Below are 21,781 nucleotides of genomic sequence, written 5' to 3' on the forward strand. Positions count from 1 at the left end.
TCATTTAACAATAAATCAGAAACATCTGCCTAAGTTATTAAACACATCATCACTTTCAGTGGTGACATATTATTCCTCTTGTGGAGGAACCATTGGTTAAATGGTCATAATTTAGACACTGAAAGTGGACAAGAAGGTAACATACATGTGTAAATTGTAAAAAACAGGATCCATGGAGTCTAGAGAGTTGAAGATCCATCTCAAAATTCAAAATTTTTAAAAAATACAGGGCTTCCCTGGTGGCGCAGTGGTTGAGAGTCCGCCTGCCGATGCAGGGGACACGGGTTCGTGCCCCGGTCTGGGAAGATCCCACATGCCGCGGAGTGGCTGGGCCCGTGAGCCATGGCCGCTGAGCCTGTGCGTCCGGAGCCTGTGCTCCGCAACTGGAGAGGCCACAACAGTGAGAGGCCCGCGTATCGCAAAAAAAAAAAAAAAAAAAAAAAAAACCCCAAAAAAATACAATTCAGCCAAACAACACTTCAAATGCCCAAATTCTTCCAGAGGGGTGCCAATTTTGGGCCCTTAAAACGAGTTTACAACAGATGGGCCTTTAGGACAAACTTGATTGAGAAATAATGAAGCTTGTCAGCCCCTTCCACAGATGGGAGCCAGAAGAATCCAGTTTCATACCCTTGGCTCATCTAATCTGGCAGGGATGAATATCTTTTTAACATGAACAAGTTATCTTTTGACAGCACTTTTAAAACTGAACTCAGAATGAGTTATTTCTGGAAGGACACACAAACAAGCAGAGAGTGGTCGCTTCCAGGGAGAGGAACTGGGTGTCCAGGTAACGGAAGGAAGGGGACTCTTTCCCATACCACTTTGGATCTTCTGAATTTTGTGCCTTGTCCATGTAGTACTTCAGAAAAATGAATAAATAAAACTTTAAATGCTAATGCAGAAGAAAAGAGTATGAACTAGGGGGGCTTCCCTGGTGGCGCAGTGGTTAAGAATCTGCCTGCCAATGCAGGGGACATGGGTTCGAGTCCTGGTCTGGGAAGATCCCACATGCCGCGGAGCGACTATGCGCGTCTCACCACAACTAGAGAAAGCCCTCGCACAGAAACGAAGCCCCAACACAGCCATAAATAAATAAATAAATAAATAAGAGTATGAACTAGGAAATTTAATATTTCCAAAATGTATCTTGCCCCCGTCCTGTTTTGTCTTTGCTTTTCGGAGTTTACACTTGTTTTTTGTTATTCGCTCATCCTGACCCAGATCTTACCAGTTTTCATAGGGTGTCTTTGCACCCCAGCATCAATCCATTCTGCAGCCACCCCATGGTCTCCCACCCACTCATCACTTCATTAACCTCCTGTAGGGTGATTCTATTAAGTGCTGGGGCTGACTAGTATAGAGTGAAAATCACCTGGGTTCTGGCCATTCCAGGGAGAACAGAGGGGAGGGCATTTAGGGGGAAGGATTTTTAAAGAAAGAATAGAGAAAAATATCTCTCAAATCTGTCCACATCCCTAACCCCACTCCCACTATCACCTCTCTTTGAAAATTGCTATAACCTCCTAACTGATCTCCCAGCCTCCTTCTGTAACTACCCCCTTCCATGGGGTTATTTTTTTTTTAATCATAAATATACAGTATACTATTTAAAGTGTCAAATATCTCTACAAGACCTATATAAGAAAACAGTAGTCTCCCAATTCCCCTAACTCTTCAGAGTCAATCATGTTCAATTGAGTTTTTAAATTGTATTGTTATGGGGGGGGGGTTTGTATTCACCTTCATATTTCAAATTCAAAATGGCATACAGATATTGCTACTTTTTTTTTTTTTTTTTTTTTTTTGGCCGCATTGGGTCTTCGTTGCTGCGCACGGGCTTTCTCTAGTTGCGGCGAATGGAAGCTACTCTTCGTTGCGGTGCGCAGGCTTCTCATCGCAGTGGCTTCTCTTGTTGCGGAGCACGGGCTCTAGGCACGTGGGCTTCAGTAGTTGTGGCACACGGGCTTAGTTGCTCTGAAGATGTGGGATCTTCCCGGACCAGGGTTCGAACCCGTGTCCCCTAGCATTGGCAGGCAGATTCTTAACCACTACACCACCAGGGAAGTCCAGATATTGCTACTTCTTGACGTTTCTGTTTCGAGCACTAGTATTGACCTCCCATTGCTAACCCTCTTTTCCAACCCCTCTTTCACCCCATCCCTACTTCCCATCCTTCCATCCTTCCAATATTATATCATAACTCTGGATGGATCTGTGTTTCGTGTTTACATGTTATGATTATGCAAATGCTCTTCACAGTTGAGCCATGAGGATTGTTATCGGTGTTTTTCTTTCTTTTTTAATTAATTAATTTATTTATTTATTTATTTTTGGCTGCGTTGGGTCTTCGTTTCTGTGTGAGGGCTTTCTCTAGTTGCGGCAAGCGGGGGCCACTCTTCATCGCGATGCGTGGGCCTCTCACTATCGCGGCCTCTCTTGTTGCGGAGCACAGGCTCCAGACGCGCAGGCTCAGTAATTGTGGCTCACGGGCCTAGTTGCTCCGCGGCATGTGGGATCTTCCCAGACCAGGGCTCGAACCTGTGTCCCCTGCATTGGCAGGCAGATTCTCAACCACTGCGCCACCAGGGAAGCCCTTCTTTCTTGCATCATTTTTGTTTTCCCTGAAATTAATACTTGCCTTGTCTCCTATATTCATTTGCTTAGTTTTCTGCGTACTCTAATTTATCCCCCAGTTCTCCCTTAGTTATGTTAATCTCTTCTTAAGAATATACAAACACGTAAGGAATTTGATCTATTTCATTTTGAAGAACTTTCTCACGGAGCCCTTAGACCTGCTCCAGCACACAGTCTGATCTTTAGGCTGCACTGTTGGAGTCTCCTTTCACATCCATCTTAGGGACCTTTGCCCCGCTCTTGACAGCCTGTTTCCCAGAACCTATGTACTCACCTTTCTCGGTTTACTTTGATGGAGTTTCTTGAGAAAGGATGCCTGGGAGGTAAATTTGTTGGAACCTTACAAGTCTGAAAATGTCTGTTCTACTCTTGTACTTAATTGACAGTGTGGATGGGTATCAAATATTAGATTGGAAGTAATTTACCCTAAGAATTTTGAAGGCATTTCTCCATTGTCTTCAAGCTTCAGAAACTGAAAGTTTGCTGTATTGCTGTTCAGAAACCTGAAATTTTTCTTATTCTGAATCCTATGTATGAAGCTTATTTTTATTTTCCTTCCCTCTTTCCCCAACCACAGCTTTTAGGATCATCTCTTTATCCTAGCATTCTGAAATCTTCCATGGAAATGTCTTAGTGTTTTCTCAGTGGGTCTTTGCAATCTGGAAACTCATGTTCTTCAGCTATGGAAACATTTAAAATTTTTATTATTATTTTTTGGATGATTTTCTCCCTCCATTATCTCTGTGATCTCTTTCTGGAACTTTTGTCGTTATTCAGATGTTGAATCCCATGGACTAATCCTATAATTAAAAACAAATTTTTTTTTTCTTTCCTTTTTCCCCATCTCCTTCATTTTCTGGCTCTACTTTCTGGGAGATTTCTTTAATTTCTATTTTCCAACCCTTCTACTGACATTTTTTAATTCCCCTAATTGATTTTATTTATTTATTTTTCTTCCAGTTTTAATGAGATATAATCGACATAACAGCAGTGTATAAGTTTAAGGTGTGCCGCATAATGATTTGATTTACTTACATCATGAAGTGATTATCACAATAAGTTTAGTGAACATCTATCATCTCATACAGTCACAAAATTAAAGAAATAAAAAATTTTTTGTGATGAGAACTTAACAACTTTCATATATAACGTACAGCGATGTTAATTATTTTTATCATGTTGTACATTTCATACCTCCTTCTACTGAATTTTTATTTTTGCTCTCATGTTTTTAATTTCTAAGAACTCTCTTTTATTCTCTGCATTTTAAAAACATTGTTTTTGTTTCATGGATATATGTTCTTTTCTTATCTGAGAATATCCATCATAGGTTTTTTAAAAAATGTTTTTCTCCTTGTGTAGTCTGTATTTCTTCTAAACTTTTCCTTCTTTCTTTGTTTTGGCCTCCATCTTTCATTTTAAAGTCTTTCCTCAAATGTCTGGTAATCCTCAGTTGTCTGCTCATATTTAAGATCAGGACACCAAGGCACTGATTGGAAACTGTGAGTGTGTCTGTATGGGATGTAGGGAGGTATGTGGACCGTGAACTTTACTATAGGGTGAGCCATGAGGCCATTTCCTTGAGGAACCCCTGATGTCAGTACCATTAGGTCTTTTTCCTTGTCTGGTTAGATTTCCCAGAGAAGATGCTTCCAAACTCCTGCCTGGAGGGTGTAAGCCTGGTTGTAGGTAATCTCAGAGCTGGGTGAAGAGGGAGTCTGGGGCAAGTCTCAACATTCAATCTGTAAACTTTCATTTGATCCCCATTTTCAGTATCTATCTAGCCATCCATCTATCAATCTATCCATCTTTCTAACTTCCTCTCTCAATCTCTCTGTGTATTTAGAAGTCCTAAGGCAGGACTATCCTGGAAGTCCAGTGGTTAAGACTCCGTGCTTCCACGGCACGGTGCATGGGTTCGATCCCTGGTCCAGGAACTAAGATCCCACATGCCATGCGGTGCTGCCAAAAAAAAAACAAAAGAAGTCCTAAGGCAAGCTGGGGCATTCTGTTGACACATTCTGTATAGTCCAGCTAGAGTAATTTCACCTACAGGCAATTTCACCTAAAGGCAAGTTGGCTGAAAATTCAGTCACAGCTCCCACTGCTGTCAGCACAAAGTCCAAACTTCTGGCTAATCCCTCCAGGCTCTGGCCCAAACCTCCATTATCTGAAACATTATTCCAGACTTTTTTCCCCAGCAAGTCAGTTCTGACCATGTTAGACTCTTTCCAGTACCTCAAATGCAGTGTGGTCTCCCCTCTGGGCCTTCTGTACATGCCATTTCCCCATCTGGAATGCTTTTCCCCCTTTTCCCACTCTCATCCTTGGCCTGAATGAACAATGACTAGAGCAGATGAAAAAGTGCAAAAGTCAAATCTGAGAGGACTGTTGCTGCCAGAGGCTTGGAAATTGATGATGGTGCCATTTCCAAGACAAAATTCAGCCACTCCTGTTGCTTAAGGGTCCAAACCCAAACTTTTTAGTCTGACAGCCAGCACTCCTGATAATCTGTCCCACTTAATTTCTCTAATTCTCCCTCCCTACTCCTTATCAGAATCACTGCTGATAGTCTAGTCCCTTTTATTATTTCTGCTACCCTCCTTACTGATGTTCCTTCTCAGGCACGCTTGAAGACACCTCCTCTTCTGCCAGCCCTTTATTTATTTATTTGTATCTTTGTTTAATTTTTGGACATGCTGCACGGCATGTGGGATCTTAGTTCCCCAACCAGGCATCCAACCGGTACCCTGCAGTGGAAGCATGGAGTTCTAACCACTGGACCACCAGGGAATTCCCTACCAGCCCTTTAAACGCTGTTGTAGTTGAGAGTTTTATCATGGACCCAATCCATTTCTAAGTCACTTTTCTTTAGACATCTAATTTTCTCTTATAGCTTTAACTATGTCTAATATGCTGATAATTCTCACATTCACCTCTCTAGCCCAGATGTCTCCTGGGCTACACACTTGTGTGTCCATTGACCTACAGGACATTGGTTCCTTCAGTTAATATTTGCCGTGCCAGGAACTGTGCTAAGTACTGGGTATACAATGCTGGGGACAAACAGACCTGGAACCCAGTCTCTGATCTCATAGGGCTTACTTATAGTGTGATGGCAGAAGACAGATGCTGGATAAATGATTAAAATTACAACCATGATGTGTGCCACAAAGGAGTATAGGATGCTTTGGCAGTGTGAGGCAGTGGACCTAAACCAGTGTGGGCATAATGGAAGGCTAATGAAGTTATATTTAAATTGGGATCTGAAAGAGAAGTTTGTTGAAGACAAAGGAACATGACCACCTGGATGGTAGACCCTCAAACTCAAAGAGCAAAATCAAACTCATTGAACTCATCAACTTCTCCTCCAAAACTTTTTCTCGTATGTTCTCTCTTCCATGACTGGCATCATCATGCACTCAGCAATCCAAGGTAGAAATCTGTGTTCCTCCCACTTCTTCACTGACTCCACCGCATCCTTATCACCAATTCTTGTTGATTCTATTGCAAATTTAACAGGCTCAAATCAACTTGTACCTCTGTTGCCCACAGCCCTAATCCAAGGCATTCCTCAGCATCTTTCTCACCTGCAACAGCTCCTCACAGCTCTCACTGCCTTCTGGAATGCCCTTTATCTTTAATCTATTCCCCACAGTTGTAAAACATAAATATTATTACATTATACTACTGCTTTAAATCTTTCAGTGGCTCTCCAGTATTGATAAAGTGAAGACCATTTTCCTTAACCTGATTTACAAGTCCTTTGCAGTCTAGCTTCCCTACCTCAAGCCAAACGCTATTTGAACTAGTTGTGGTTCCCCAAAGGACATGTTCTTTCTGCTCCTCTGCACCATTGTAGTCCTTGTTCTCTCAAGAATACTCTTACTGCACTTTTCCTCTAGCAAATGCCTATTTATCCCTCAAATCTCAATTTGCATCACCTCCCCTGCAGTAGTCTTTCCCTATCACTCTGAAGAACAACTGACCATTGTTTGTCTCCTTGGGATTCCCCCAAAACTTAGTCCTTATCTTTATCCCATGTTCAAATGAACTCCATGCACTTACTTGCTTAAATGTGTTTGTCTGCTCCTTCCCCAATATATTATAAAATCCTTGTTTGGGGGACCACATCTTGTCTTTGTACCCTTACCACCTACCACAGTGGATAGAACACAGTGAGGGCTAAATAAATATTTGCTAAATGATTACTGCACAACACATGATCCTAATTTCTTGGCTATTTTATTCACTTCCACCGAAATTTCTCACTTATCTTAGTTTACGAATCCTAAGTTTCCCCTCTACTATCCTTTCTCCGTAACAATTTTTCCTCTTTTGAATTTTCTCCGAATTTAGATATCCAATCTTGTGCTAAGTTGCATTTGTCTTTCGGTACTGCCTTGAAATCTTTCTTTTACCTTTCTTTGTATGCATGATCAGAATCTTCTCAAGGCAAGAACGTGACTCTTAAACCGCATCGTGCAGAGAAACAGAGGCTCAAAAGAATCCAGTCCGCCTTGTGGACTGTAAAGCCCAGCGCATGCGCACCAGGCCCTTTTTTTTTTTTTCCTTTCGACAACTCCTTTTTTTTTTTTTTTTTTTTTTTCCTTCGGAGCGTGCGCACCAAGAAAGACAAAGGTGGGGAAAGTGACCAAGCAATCATTCAGGCGCATGCCCATCCCTAACTTGTACAAGCCTGGTGGAGCGCACCATGGTGAAGTGGGTGTGGTCTGACCAGGAGCATCAGAAGTCCAATCCGATTGAGTGAGCTCCGTCCCTCCCTTCCCATGATTGGTTAGCTCTCAGTGTTGTGGGGTGGGAAAAGGAAGAGACAGGGGCCGTGGAGAGATGGGGTGGCGAGGAAAAAGAACCAGTCTGGTTCTGCGCAAGCGCAAGTAAGCGACCAGGAGGGGGCGTGAGAGAGTGAAGAGGAGTGTGGAAGCCCTGATGCGCTGGCCAGCGCGAGCTGGGTCGCCAGCCTCGACGCCTGCGCCTTGGGCCTCAGGGCCCGCGCGCGGCGGGCGGGTGCCCGGTGCGCCTGCGCAGTAGGCGGCGGCGGCAGGGGGAGGTGGAGGCCGTGGAGCGGCAGCGGCAGCAGCGGGTCCCGGGACTGAGGCAGCAGCGGGGGCAGCGGCGGGCGGAAGCTGAGGTGACGAAGGCAGCGGCGGCGGCGGCCGTTTCCCTCACGGTGGCGGAGACCAAGGCGGCGGCGGCGGACGGGGAGCGGCCCGGCCCCGGCCCCCTGCTCGTTGGCTGTGGCAGGGCCGCCGTGGGGCCGGCCCGGCTCCCGCCCCCCGCGGCTCCCCCTCCGGCTCCTCCTCCGGGGAGACGCCGGGGACCTGGCCCGGCCCGTACTCAGAGCGCTGCTGCAGCCGCCGCCGGGGGAGTCGGAGGCGGTGGCGGCGCCATGGGCGGCCTGGCCTCTGGGGGGGATGTGGAGCCGGGACTGCCGGTCGAGGTGCGCGGCTCCAACGGGGCCTTCTACAAGGTGAGGCGGCGCGCCGGCCGGGGACGCGGTCTTCAGCCCCCTCCCTCCAGCCAGAGCCGGGAAGAGTGGGGCGGGATCGATATTCTGGAGCTAAGCCCTGACCCTTAGAACCTTAGACCCACGCTCCCACCCGCGGCCCTCCTGGGGGGAGACCTCTATAAGTTAACCCCTTCCTCTTATTTTTGGCCCCTCTATTACACCTGCTTTTACCCGCATCTCCGGGATTGAGCATCAGGGCATTATTGTACTTGGTTCAGCTCCCCCCCAGCCCCCCAGAAGAGACCCCATTTACCCAGCGTCTCGTCGACTTTTCTTGTCTCTAGTAGAAGACCTACCTTGGATCTGAATCACGTCTTCCCCACAGTCCAAGCACATGGAGAATTCTCTTTATTCTTCCCTATTACCCCCTTGGGAAGGCCGTCCCATATTAGATCTTTTCATCTTCCTCGGAGAGGCCTCTGCTTACTGGCTCTGGAAGACTCACCCCACTTTCATCTTATATTTCTGTTCCCACCCCAAGGAGAAACGGTCAGAATCTGTTTATGACATTTAGTATCTTTGACCTCAGGAACTCTGGGCTGTACCAGTCTAGTTGCCTCATAGCCATAAGGTGGCATCTTTTCTCAAGTCTCTCGCCCCACCCCTTTATTCCAAGACTAGCTGGTTTACTGTTCTACCCAGGGATGGTTTTGTATTTGTCATCTCACTTTGACCTCATACATTTAGATCATTCATACAGTTTCTTCATCTTGAGGAGTGTAAGCTTCATATCCCTGATCTCTAAAAGGGGATCTCACAAGGATTCCCTCTGTTTATCTCCTTCTTAAGGATTTCCACTTCTAGAAGACTTTTTGGCCAACTCGCCCAGTTTGGGAATCCACTAGCCTTTTTTTTTAAAGGAGAAGGAGACTATCTTTAAAAGATCCTTGTTTACTTCAGCTCCCCCGTTGCCCAGGATTGGGTTTTTTAGAACTCCTTTTATTACCACCTTTTAAAGCTGTTCTGAATCTTATTTTTTAGGACATTTTTTTCCCATTTAGATTAAGCCAGAGGGAGACCCCTCTTGCCTCTCAGGAATTTTTCTTTATGTGACTGTTGTTATTTTGAACCTCTTTGGACTTTATGCCTGGAATTGTCTCAGAGACTTTCCCGATTCCTGTCTTCTCTCATTTTACCCTGAGGAGCAAGAGCAGAGTTATCTTATCATAACATTACTTGTGAGGAGAAGAACCCCCTTTCCTTCACTTCCCCTCAAGCCTGTCCTCCCATAATAGACCTCTCCACCTTCGTGCCCTTGGAAATGACTTTCTCGAACTCCTTCCCTGTGAAATCATATCTTGCTATAACTGGAAAGGGTCTCATATTTGCCCTTGGAGTAGGTTTCTGCCCCAACTTCGATTGATAAGTTCAGTGTAGTCATTTTTGACCCATTGTAAATGCCTATTCATTTCTGCCTTACTTCCCTCACCAGATTTCTTTATGTTCTTCAGTGCCTGTGGGTACCCACATCTATCTTAACTTAACCTCTCGATATAAGCCTTTAGCTTTTTTTCCTAATATTTCTGTGTAATCCCCAGAAACTACCTATTCCATTACCCAGCTAAGATGGAAGAAGGAAGCTCCCAGCTGATCCCTTCTGTCATTTTTTTCTGCATACTTTCCTAACTCATGGGACTTTTTCTTCTAGCCTGCCTCCATAGCATTTCTGTTTTCTTTGGCAAAGTCTCTTAATTCCTTTCTGATTCTGATAGAGTGCATTTGTCTCTTATATCCTTTTTCCCCAAACTTGCATTACCTTTGTTGAAATACCTTTCCTCATAAGATTTTAGCCTCATTTACCACAGTATCTTGTCCTTCATCTGGGTCCTTCCCATCCCTAAGAAAAGTGATTCTTAAACTGAGCCTGAGATCACGATATGATGTTTGCATTTGTTCTAGGAAGCATGGGAGTCAGACACAGCTGGGAAAGATTGGTATCCAGTTCAAATTAGCTGTGTGAGACTGCTGGGAAGGGACATGTTTCCCTTTCCACATATAAGTGTCCAACAGAAAATGTGTCTCTGGATCTTTCTGTTTTCTCCTGTGGGCTATGGCAGTGATAGACTTGATTGAGGGAATTGGGGCTAGGATGCTTTGAATCAGAGAATAGAGTTTGGACTTGAGCTGAAAGCCAGGTAATGTGGATTTTGTGTCCTGGCCACTGTAGCATTTTCTGCCCCATGCCTCAGTTGAAAACAACAGTAAATCCTTAAATTCAGACTAATCTTTCTTCAACGTTCAGTGCCATATAGATACTTACCCAATCTGTCCTTGCTGCTGATTTAATATTCATGACTCAGCAAACTTCAGTGTGGTTCAAGGAGTGTTTACATTGCTTCTAGAACTATAAATTTGGGAAGGTTCCTTTCATCCCTCTCAGAATTGGGTCCTAGTGTTGTTGATCTTCTTCCAGGATAGAACTGCAAATGTCAGATCTGGGATCTAAGTTTATCTTTTAGCTATCCCATCAGCTCTTCCTTTTCTGTCAGAACTTAATGTGTTTTGTTCTTTAAGCGGTGCTCTCCCAAATGAAATATCTGTTCACCTTCCAGGGCACAGTCATCCAACTTTCCAGACCTTACCTGGATATCCCAATTCCAATTCCTTTTTAAGGAATGTGGCATCCTCACCTTCAACACGTGATTTTTATCCAGACCCTTCCTGATTTTCTTCTAGAACTCCCTCCTTTATTTTGAGAACCCAGGACTAGAAGATAGGTTGAAGGTGGGACCTAATTTTGTATCTTATAATTTGAGGAAAGTGAAGTACTTAGGAACCTAGGACTCTCACTTCCTCTGTCCAGTCCTAGGCTCTATAAGCCAAAGCTCCATATGCCCTGGCCATTGAATTGAATTGAGTTATCCTTTGGATGTAGGTAGCCTTCTAGAGAAGCACTCAACTGCTCTTGCCCTCCTCTGCTTATCTTCTCAATGAGCATGGACTGAGCAGAACTAGGAGCTCACTTTATGCCACTGGTATTTTTGGAGGAAAAAAACTGGGGTAATGTGGGTGGAATTAAGGAGCAGAGACTGACTTGGAATATGAAGTTGAGGAGAAAGCTTGTTTCGGAGAATCTTTGAAGGAAAAGGACCCTAGAAGTATAAGAATGAGTGACGTTTAGTTGAACTGCTGAGTTATGTGAGGGAAAACTCCATTCTGAGCTTTGCATTTCTGCCTTGGGATCATGGTAGCTGGAAAAACCAGGGTAATGTTGCTACCTCTGCCTGAGGGCCAACCCTGACACGTTGGAGGAGAATTGGATTAGAGCTTTAGACATATCCTTTGTGAATGAGTGTATCTAGGAGTGGGGATCTCTTCACAAAAGAGGCAGGCAAGTGATTCTCTTCCACTATGTTTTAGCTCATCCCTGAAATGTTTTGAAAATAGCTAACTCTCTCTTGATAAACTGTTTCTAAAGCTTAGAGATAGACATTTTGGATAAAGAATTGGATAAAGTCAGCTGAAGAGGCTAGATGAAATGTTTAGAGAAATCCTTATAAAGGAAGAAAAGAGGAGGACACTTAAAAAGGAGATAAGGAAAAAAGAAGAAAAAGAAAAAAAAAAAAGGAGCTAAGGGAAGAACCCAAAAGGGAAGAGAGGGATTTGGGCAAATAGAAGATGTGAGTGGAGAAGAGTAGGAATGGGTATTGATGGAGCTGAATGAAGAGTGGAAAAAATATTACTGAAGAAGGGAATGGCAGAGAAGGCTGAAGCATGGGTAAGTCAGAGGCTAGGCAGTACCAGGAGGACTAATGCCTTGGGCAGAAGTAAAGTTCTAAGTAGTAAGACTCCATAACAAGATCCCTTCCCGAAAGAAGAGAAAGATGGCTGGTATCAAGAGTGACATTTTAGGTTTAGATTTAAGGAAAAAACAGTGTATTAAGCGTTTATGATTGATCAGTTCTCTGAGGTGGGAGTGACACAAGTGTACATTTTTGGTGTTTTCTCTCCCAAACTCATATTTTGTTCCTACCTGCAAAGCTCAGGAATAGTTCTTCGTATATTAGCTTTTGGAAACCCCTGATTTTTTTAAAAAAAAATCTAATGAGGCATAATTGACATACAATGAAGTACACCTATTTAAAGCATACAATTTGTTAAGTTTTGACATATATAGAAAACAAACCATCGCCACAATTTCTGTCAATCCCAAAAGTCTTCCACCAACCACCAATGCCTTTTGTCATTATGCATTAGTTTGCATTTTCTGATTTTTGACAGAAGCGAAAAGGCAATTCAGTAGAGGAAGGATAGTCTTTCAACACATTGTGCTCAAAGAACTGCACATTCATAGGTTAAAAATGAAGTTTGGGGCTTCCCTGGTGGCGCAGTGGTTGAGAGTCCGCCTGCCGATGCAGGGGGACACGGGTTCGTGCCCCAGTCTGGGAAGATCCCACATTGCCGCGGAGAGGCTGGGCCCGTGGGCCATGGCCGCTGGGCCTGCGCGTCCGGAGCCTGTGCTCCGCAGCGGGAGAGGCCACAGCAGTGAGAGGCCCGCGTACGGCAAAAAAAAAAAAGTTTGATTGTATCTGGCACCATATACAGAATTTAACTCAAAATGGATCATTGACCTAAATGTAAAATAAAAACTATAAAACTCTAGACAAGGACATTAGGTAAAGATTTCTTAGATATAAAACCAAAAGCTCAGATACAGAACAAGTTGAAAAATTGGACTTTATCAAAATTTAGCAATCCCTAATTTTGAGTATGTGAAAAACAGGAGAGAAGGTAGGAAAATTGGGAGCACAGGATTGAACGCGTAGCTTTGGCTTCCTCAGTGAAGACATAGAAAATAGGAGGTGGGGAATTCCCTGGCAGTCCAGTGGTTAGGGCTCAGAGCTTTCACTGCCTTGGCCAAAAAAAGAGAGAGAAAATAGGAGGTAGACCAGCGATTCCAGCTATTCAGTCATCCCTGTTCCTCTCCCTTGTCTTCATCTCAAGTTTGGGGTCTTCTACAAATTTTATTACTCTTTTCAAATTCTTAGCAGTGTCCTAGTCTAGCATTTAGAAATCTCACATCTTTTATTTATTTATTGGGCCGCACCGCTCAGCTTGCAGGATTGTAGGATCGTAGTTCCTGACCAGGGGTTGAACCCTGGCCCACGGCAGTGAAAGTCCTAACCACTGGACCATCAGGGAATTCCCTCACATCTTTTATTTTATTTTATTTTATTTTTATTTTTATTTTTTGCGGTACGCGGTCCTCTCACTGTTGTGGCCTCTCCCGTTGCGGAGCACAGGCTCTGGACGCGCAGGGTCAGCGGCCATGGCTCACGGGCCCAGCCGCTCTGCAGCATGTGGGATCTTCCCGGACCAGGGCACGAACCCATGTCGCATCCATCGTCAGGCAGACTCTCAACCACTGCGCCACCAGGGAAGCCCCCTCACATCTTTTAAATCCTAATTTTTCCTTCCGTAAATTGTGTTTGTTTCTAATTTCTCCAGTGTTCTGATTATTTTCTTACGACCCAGGCATCAAGGCACCAAGTTCGCTCAGGCCTCTTGCTGTATTAGGAGCTAGACCCTTTCTCTCTTGGCAGATCCTGATGTCCTCTAGGTGTTCCAGGACAACCTCACACTGTCTCATGGGATATTCTTAGCTTTGCTGAATGTTGTTGGTATTTTAATTGAATTCTGGCAAGCTGCTCAGCACTGCATGAGGCAGACAGATAGGGAGGCCTCTGTGGGAGCCGTAGGAGACCACTAGTTTCCCAGCTGTTCTGATGCAGGTGATGTTTCTCCCTTCTACTTAATTTCTATCTCATCTTATTTCTGGATTTTGCAACATTTCTTTCCCTGCCAGTATTGTTTCCTTTCTTGCTACCTCAACATTCGTATTCCTTCACCAATACAGCTTTTTCTGGCCCTGTTTTTAGATTGCTTGTGTCCCCATCTAAAACTCTAGTTTAAAAAAAGGAAAAAAAAAAGGAGTTTCTTGGTGGCCCAGTGGTTAGGCCCTCTTGGTTTTCACTGCTGTGGCCCTGGGTTCAAGTCCCTCGTTGGGGAACTGAGATCCCGCAAGCCACAAGGCGCGGGCAAAAAAAAAAGAAAAGAAAAGCAAACAAACTAGTTTAAGGCCCTCTAAAACTGTCTGTTCCCTTGATGGCTGAGGTGGTGGTTGATTGGCTTTTTTTTTTTTTTTTTACTTTGTTCTAAAATCCATTCTAGGGCTTTGTGAAGGATGTCCATGAAGACTCTGTCACCATCTTCTTTGAAAACAAGTAAGTCCTTGGGAATAGAGAATCCAGCATACTAGGTCCTAGCAGGAGAGTGGAGAAGAGGGGGCGGCTGAGTCCCATGAGGCGTGTATAATAGGTGGGGGAGAGCCAAGGGTTTGGGTGGGCAACTTATATGGATCCCAGGAGAGGAAATGGTGAGAGTGGGGGTCATTTGACTCCATATTTAGATTCTAGCAAGAGATGGAAAGCACCACTATGGAGCAGGGCCTGGAGTTTAACTTGTAATCACCAGGGAAGGTGGAAAATGCCCAGTGGAGGAAGAAACGGGCAGCCACACTCGCCTGAATGCTTTCATATCACTGTTTTCCCTCGCAGCTGGCAGAGTGAGAGGCAGATTCCTTTTGGGGATGTCCGGCTACCACCTCCAGCTGACTATAATAAGGAGATCACAGAAGGGGATGAAGTGGAGGTAAGGGCCTTGGAGTCCACCTTTTCTAAATGTCCCTTTTCCCAGGATTCTGCATCTCCCTTACCCTGATACCAGTACCCTAGGTTCCTCACTGGTTGGTTCACGCTCCTTCCTCCATCCAGCTAGGCAGCCTGTGGAAGAGTGAAATGCAGCAGTTTTCTGTCCATCATTGCTGTGATCAGTCAAGCTCTCAGGGAGCTTCCTGTTTTCAGGGGATTCACTTTTCTTCCATTTATGATAACAGCATCTAAAATCCAGTGTACTCTGATTTTAATTAGCAGCTCCTTCCTCTAGATTCCTTTATCTTAGTTTAGGATGCCTCCCAAGTGTCTTAATGCTCATTCCATTCTTGATGTTTTTGGATGGTCCTCAATATCTCTTATTTTCAACTTCTCTTCAGGTTTATTCTCGAGCCAATGAGCAAGAACCTTGTGGCTGGTGGCTGGCCCGGGTGCGGATGATGAAGGGAGATGTGAGTGATTGTCAAGGCCTTTGGAGAACTGCTGAAACACATATTTTAGTCAGAGAAAGGTGGGAGACAGAAACTCATGTCATCCACAGCTTCTCCTTTCTTTCCTTCTGCCAGTTCTATGTCATTGAATATGCTGCCTGTGATGCCACTTACAATGAGATTGTCACCCTGGAACGGCTTCGGCCAGTTAATCCCAATCCCCTTGCAACCAAAGGCAGCTTCTTCAAGGTTACCATGGCTGTGCCTGAGGATCTGAGAGAGGCGTGAGTGTTTGGGATGTCGAGAGTGGGGGGCCCTCTTTATGGTCCTCATCTCTGCCCTTGTTTGTCCCAGCCCCCACTCCCAGTTTCAGTGTTCTGTGTTCCCTGGCCCTCTAGAGTCCCTTTTGCTCCCAGTTCCTCTGTTTCCTCATCCCTGTTCTTTTACTGCAGTCCTTATTTTTCTCAGTCCCTCTGTCTCTCCCCTTCAACTGTACTCTACACTCTGCCCTCTGAGCACTGTTCTCTTTCTCTGCAGCTGCTCCAATGAAAACGTCCATAAAGAGTTCAAGAAAGCATTGGGAGCAAACTGCATCTTTCTCAACATCACAAATAGTGAGCTCTTCATTCTGGTGAGTTTATTCTGCCTGAATTTCACCTAAGCCCTTTTCCCCTTTTAACTCCTTTGCAAGAAGAGAAGAGCTAAAATGTGCTTATATTTATTTGTCAGAGAGGACTTTATTGCTCCTGACCTCTGTGGACCCAGGTTAGCCCTACCTTTCCTTAGTCTTTCTCATGTATGACCTTAATTTTTTTTTCAACCTGACCATCGTATTGCAGTTTGGGCTGGGTACCCTTCCTTGCATATTTGGACTCTCAAAAACAGACAGTATGATTCTCACCTGCGCTTGCTACTTAAAATCACTTCCCTTAAGCACCCAGTTAGTAGGCCCTTGTGAGACTGACAGTGATTTTTCCTGTTCCTCAACTTTGTTTCTTAACTCCCACCCTTTTCCAGTGACTCAGGCATCCTGATTCCCAGTTCCTGGATCTCCTCTAAAATGTAGTCAGTCAGTTTTAATGACTTTTCCATTGGTTTCTTTGCAGTCAACCACAGAAGCCCCTGTGAAGCGAGCATCCCTGCTGGGTGATATGCATTTCCGAAGCCTGCGCACCAAACTGCTACTCATGTCCCGCAATGAAGAAGCTACCAAGCACCTCGAGGTAAGTTTTGGCTTCAGTTTTTACTGCTGATTGGTATTGTCCTTCTCCCCTCCCACCCCATCCTCCACCCATGCTCTTGTGAACAGACATTAAGGTCTTTCTGGGCCATTAAACCTGGGTCTGCTATTTTATCTCAGACTCCTCCAGATGGCAGAGCTCCATCATGTTTTAGTACAAGCTTTTTTTCTTTTTTTTTTTCAAAGGGACCCTTTGATCAAGTGAAATTTTACTTGAAAGCACAATGCATAAAACAGATCAATCAAAACAGGGTCTAAAAGTGCAAGAGGGTGTGGCTCTTACCTCCACTGGCTGCCCCCAAATTACCTCTGAGAACCAGACTGCTTTGTGGGATATGTTTGGGAACCATTTGTAAACTGGAAAGACCACTGGATTTGGAATCAATCCTATGTCTTGCTTTGTCAAATAATTTGATTTCAGTGAGCTTTTTCTTCTTTAGCTGTGACAATGAGGTAGTTGAATGTGAGTGTTTCTACAGTAGTTGAAAGTGAGTGTTTTTGTGTTCTGACATCTTATGACATACGACATCTTATGATGGTCAGATTCTCTTAGGAATTATACCATCCTAAATGAGGATGGTATATATACACGTGCTTGCACGCACGTGTATGTGTGTATTTGAACATCTGTTTCCTTTTTATCAAGTGAACTGATCTTTTCGGGAGCCTTTGAAAATTCTGGACCATGGTAATCTTTACTTCTCCAGGGATGCTACTCAGGGCACTGCCAGAACCTTTCCCTTTTCCTGCCCTTGTACTCAGGTATCCCTCTAAGGACTGGTTGAGAAATGAAGTGGTAGCATGGTGTACCATAACCTCTTTTTATGCTTTTCTCAACCTGTTGCTTTCTGTTCAACTTTTCAGGTTTTATTTTGGGAGTTGATATTGGTTTGGTTAAGGTAAATAGTTCCTTACACTTGCATTTACCTTGTGAAAAGTCCTTTCTTTCATACCAACTTTATTTAATCCTCTTGTTAGTCTGGGAATAGGGTAGGTCAGGTGTAGTCATTTAGCAGATGACAGAACAGAGGCACAGAGAGTGTGTTTTGTTTGGGATCACACAACCAGATAGTGTTATAGCCAAATCCGGATCTTTGATGGATCTCAGCCCAGATTCGGCCATCATTACCTCCCCTCCCCACCAAGCCATTGGTATTGGGAAGGTAGGAGTGGAATGAAAAGTTCCTGAATTCTTCACAGGTCCTGGTGGTCAGTGGACTCCCAGGTAGTTCTGGCTTTCTTTCATACAGTCTTTTCTCATTTAAGTTATGCAAAGCATCAGGTATCTGGGACAGGTGTTCTGAGATTTCTCCATGATTCCTGTAGTCCAGTGGTCCAGTGCCTTTTTTTTTTTTCAGACAAGTAAGCAGCTGGCGGCAGCTTTCCAAGAGGAGTTCACAGTGCGAGAGGACTTGATGGGACTAGCAATTGGGACTCATGGTGCCAACATCCAGCAGGCCCGAAAAGTACCTGGGGTGACTGCCATCGAATTGGGTGAAGAGACCTGCACTTTCCGCATCTATGGGGAGGTCAGCAAAAGATAGCTGTTGTCTAGGTGCCTTAGGGGATAGAGAGAAGAGAGTGTGAAATAGAAAGGAAACCTGTCGTGTTGACCTCCCTCCCTGACGTCGGTGGCGCCACATTTTCTCAAAGACAGAGAGTGGCAGGAAGGTCACTGTTTGAGATCCAGGTGTTCTGTTTTATTAATGACTCCCCACTCCTCTTCTCTTAGACTCCCGAGGCGTGCCGACAGGCCCGGAGCTACCTTGAGTTTTCTGAGGACTCCGTGCAAGTGCCCAGGAACCTGGTTGGTGAGTTGGGGATGAGTATGTGTATAAGAGAATACAGCTGGGGACCAGATGTGAGATGCTCTAAAGTGATTCTGGCTTGGCACCTCCCTGTGGACTTCCAGTTTCACAAGGACAGAGCAAACAGTCTGTAGTAGGAGTGACAAAAATGGGAGAACAGATTTCTAGGGATTGTGATATTTTGTCCTGTGAAAACACACCAGAAGCTTAGAAGCAAGAGAATCATTAAACGGAATCCTTATATAGCAGCTGGAAAACTGTTTATCTTGTCTGTTTTTACTCTTCTTTCTTTCCTTTTTTTTTTTCCTTTCCTTTGGGAAAAAAAAGGCCTAATTCCTCCTTTACCCATTCAGGCAAAGTGATTGGAAAGAACGGGAAAGTGATCCAGGAGATTGTGGATAAATCTGGTGTGGTGAGGGTTCGAGTAGAAGGTGATAATGACAAGAAGAACCCCAGGGAGGAGGTATGGGGCAGCTAACACCTAGAGATTGTTTGCCAGAAGTAGATGGGATTATTCTCCAAGCCATTCCCTTGAGAGATGGGATTTCTAGGGGTTGGGGCTTGGGAACTTTGGTTTTTCCTGGTAGATGTACAGCCCAGAAAGATCCCATTTGGGTGGGCTTCTGTAGGAGACAGCATGAACTTAAAACTTCATTTGAGTCTCTTTCTAATCCATCTGTCCTTTCCTCTGCTCTCCAGGGAATGGTTCCCTTCATATTTGTTGGCACCCGAGAGAATATCAGCAATGCTCAGGCTCTGCTGGAGTATCACCTCTCCTACCTGCAGGTATCCAAGCCAGAAGCCTGGGAGAGGAGAGATCCATGTGTACAAGGGGACTAAGGATACTGGTGGATAAAGTTAAAAGTGGTGGTTCCCAGTTTGTGTCTCTGAGTAGAATAGAAACCATTAGGTGGAAAATTGGGGCTGTGGAGTTGGAACCCAGAATTTTCCCTGTTTTAACCTTCTTGCATTCCTGAGAGTTCAGATCCATAGGGACAGTCAGGGCAGAGAAGCAGGAAAAAGAGACTGTTCGTTGATCTTATACTTATTCCTCCTTCCTTGTTTTTCTCCATCTTCTCCCCAACCAGGAGGTGGAGCAGCTTCGCTTGGAGAGGTTGCAAATTGATGAACAGCTTCGGCAGATTGGGCTGGGCTTTCGCCCTCCTGGGAGTGGGCGGGGCAGCGGTGGCAGCGACAAGGCTGGCTACACCACCGATGAGAGCTCCTCCTCCTCCCTCCACACCACACGAACCTATGGGGGCAGCTACGGGGGCCGGGGCCGGGGCCGGAGGCCAGGTGGTCCTGCCTGTGGTGAGAGGGAGGCGAGCAGTGGTGGGGTGTGTGGGAGGCAGAAGTCTGGGTGGAAGTTTGAGGAAAGGGTGATGGAGAAGATGAAGAAGTGGTTGGCTGGGGGACTTAGGAGTGAGAGTGAGAGTGAGAGTCTTCCAGCCTGGGGACTGGGATGGATCCTGGGGTAGGGTGAGTGACCCTGTTTGAACCCTACTGTGTTCTTCAGGCCCCATCTCAGACCTATCCACAGCTTCTGAGACTGAGTCAGAGAAGAGGGAAGAGCCCAACCGAGCTGGGCCTGGTGACCGGGATCCCCCGACCCGGGGGGAAGAAAGTCGGAGGCGGCCGATTGGGGGCCGGGGTAGGGGACCCCCACCTGCCCCCCGGCCCATCTCAAGATACAACTCTTCATCAATTAGCTCAGGTACCAGAAGCAGACAGCTAGGTTCACGAATGTGGGCCAAAAGGAAAGATGATGGACACCTCACTCCCAACTCCTCTTTTTCCTCTAACCAGTGCTGAAGGACCCAGACAGTAATCCCTACAGCCTACTGGACACATCCGAACCAGAGCCCCCAGTTGATTCAGAGCCTGGGGAACCCCCCCCAGCAAGTGCCAGGCGCCGCCGCTCCCGCCGCCGTCGCACTGATGAAGACAGGACTGTCATGGATGGAGGCCTGGAATCTGACGGGCCCAGCATGACAGAGAATGGCCTGGGTAAGGGGTGTACCTGGATCTGAAAAATCAGAACTGGGCAAGAATTGAGGGATGGGAGATTGATGCACAGCTCTCATTTTCCCCTGCCCCACAGAAGATGAGTCAAGACCCCAGCGTCGTAATCGGAGCCGCCGCCGCCGTAACCGTGGTAACCGGACTGATGGTTCGATCAGTGGAGACCGTCAGCCAGGTCAGCTCACACAGGATGTCAGCAGACTTCCTCAGAGAACAGGATGCCTCCTATCCTGTGAAAGCTAGGGGTTGGGGTTCAGTGGGTGTCTAGGGGTTGGGTACCTGGGTTCCTTCTGAAACTTCTGGTCCTCTGCCTTCCCCAGTGACTGTGGCTGACTATATCTCCCGAGCAAAGTCTCAGAGCCGCCAGCGGCCACCCCTGGAACGCACTAAACCTTCAGAGGATTCTCTTTCAGGACAGAAGGTAGGCAAGCAAGATATAGTTTACCCCACCTCCTTTTTTGTTGTTCTGGGGTAGGGGGCACAAGAAAACTCCCAAAGAAACCTCTCATTAAATTGCAGAGAAGGCATGTCTGATGGAGTTTAGACCGCATTTAGAATAGTGAAAAAAGTTTGAATAGAAGAGAATTTGGTTCATATTTTCTGGACCCCAGTAAAAGTGACTACAGGGGACCAGCCTGGAGGTACCTGGAGCATTTAGGTGGTAGGGAATGGCATTACCTGAATTTCTACTGACCTTTTTCTTTGCTTCCTCTCCATTTTCTTTCCCACTCCCCCCTCAGGGTGACTCTGTCAGCAAGCTTCCTAAGGGCCCCTCAGAGAATGGGGAGCTCTCTGCCCCCCTGGAGTTGGGTAGTTTGGTGAATGGGGTTTCATAAACCCTCCAGCCCGCATCCCTCCCTTCTCCATCTCGCTTGCTGCCCAACACCATGGCCCTCACAGGCCCAACTGACCTGCGCTGGAGCTGCTCTTATCTAGGGGGGCGGGGGGTGGCACAGCAGCTTGGGTCCCCCCCCAGCCTCCAGGAGCTAGTGGAGGGGTGTGTAACAGGGTCATACCCCCCTCCCTCTTGTCCACCCTACCCCCAGGGTGAGGGGAGCCTCTCTCCTTCCCCATCAGACTGGATGTGCCTTTATCCTCTAATGCCCCAATCTCTCTCTGAACACCCCCATTCTCCGCCTGTTGGTGCGGGGTGCTCCTTGACCCACCCAGATTGGACAGTTCAGGGGGGCTCCCCTGCTATCCCTCCTCCCGTCCTGTACCCCCCATTTCTGGGGCCTCATCACTGTGGAAGACGGGGATAGTAAGGGTATAAGTGGGTGGGAGGCATGGGGAAGGTTTTGGAGTAGAACCAGGGGTGTGTATGAAGTGGGGTGACAAGGTCCCCCAGGGGAGGGGGGACCAACCTTGTCTGGTGGATGAGAAGGCGTATTTATTTTTCACTGTACAGTATTTAAAAAGAGAATAAAAAAATCCAAATGGCC

The 21,781-nt window shown here is 45.9% G+C and overlaps 1 protein-coding gene across 1 annotated transcript; it reads left to right on the forward strand.

Annotated features, from left to right (window-relative positions):
* The first annotated feature begins 7,683 nt into the window (after positions 1-7,683).
* FXR2 (FMR1 autosomal homolog 2) lies at positions 7,684-21,780 on the forward strand. Its single transcript, XM_067717610.1, has 17 exons — positions 7,684-8,128; positions 14,339-14,391; positions 14,725-14,818; positions 15,219-15,290; positions 15,405-15,553; positions 15,807-15,900; positions 16,376-16,492; positions 17,868-18,038; positions 18,242-18,320; positions 18,671-18,780; positions 19,017-19,103; positions 19,406-19,628; positions 19,834-20,031; positions 20,124-20,324; positions 20,419-20,514; positions 20,660-20,760; positions 21,080-21,780. The coding sequence occupies exons 1-17, from the start codon at positions 8,048-8,050 to the stop codon at positions 21,173-21,175; spliced, it is 2,022 nt and encodes a 673-aa protein (XP_067573711.1). The 5' UTR covers positions 7,684-8,047; the 3' UTR covers positions 21,176-21,780.
* The last annotated feature ends 1 nt before the right edge of the window (position 21,781 follows it).

Source organism: Pseudorca crassidens, chromosome 19 (assembly GCF_039906515.1).
Source record: "Pseudorca crassidens isolate mPseCra1 chromosome 19, mPseCra1.hap1, whole genome shotgun sequence".
NCBI lineage: Eukaryota > Metazoa > Chordata > Mammalia > Artiodactyla > Delphinidae > Pseudorca > Pseudorca crassidens.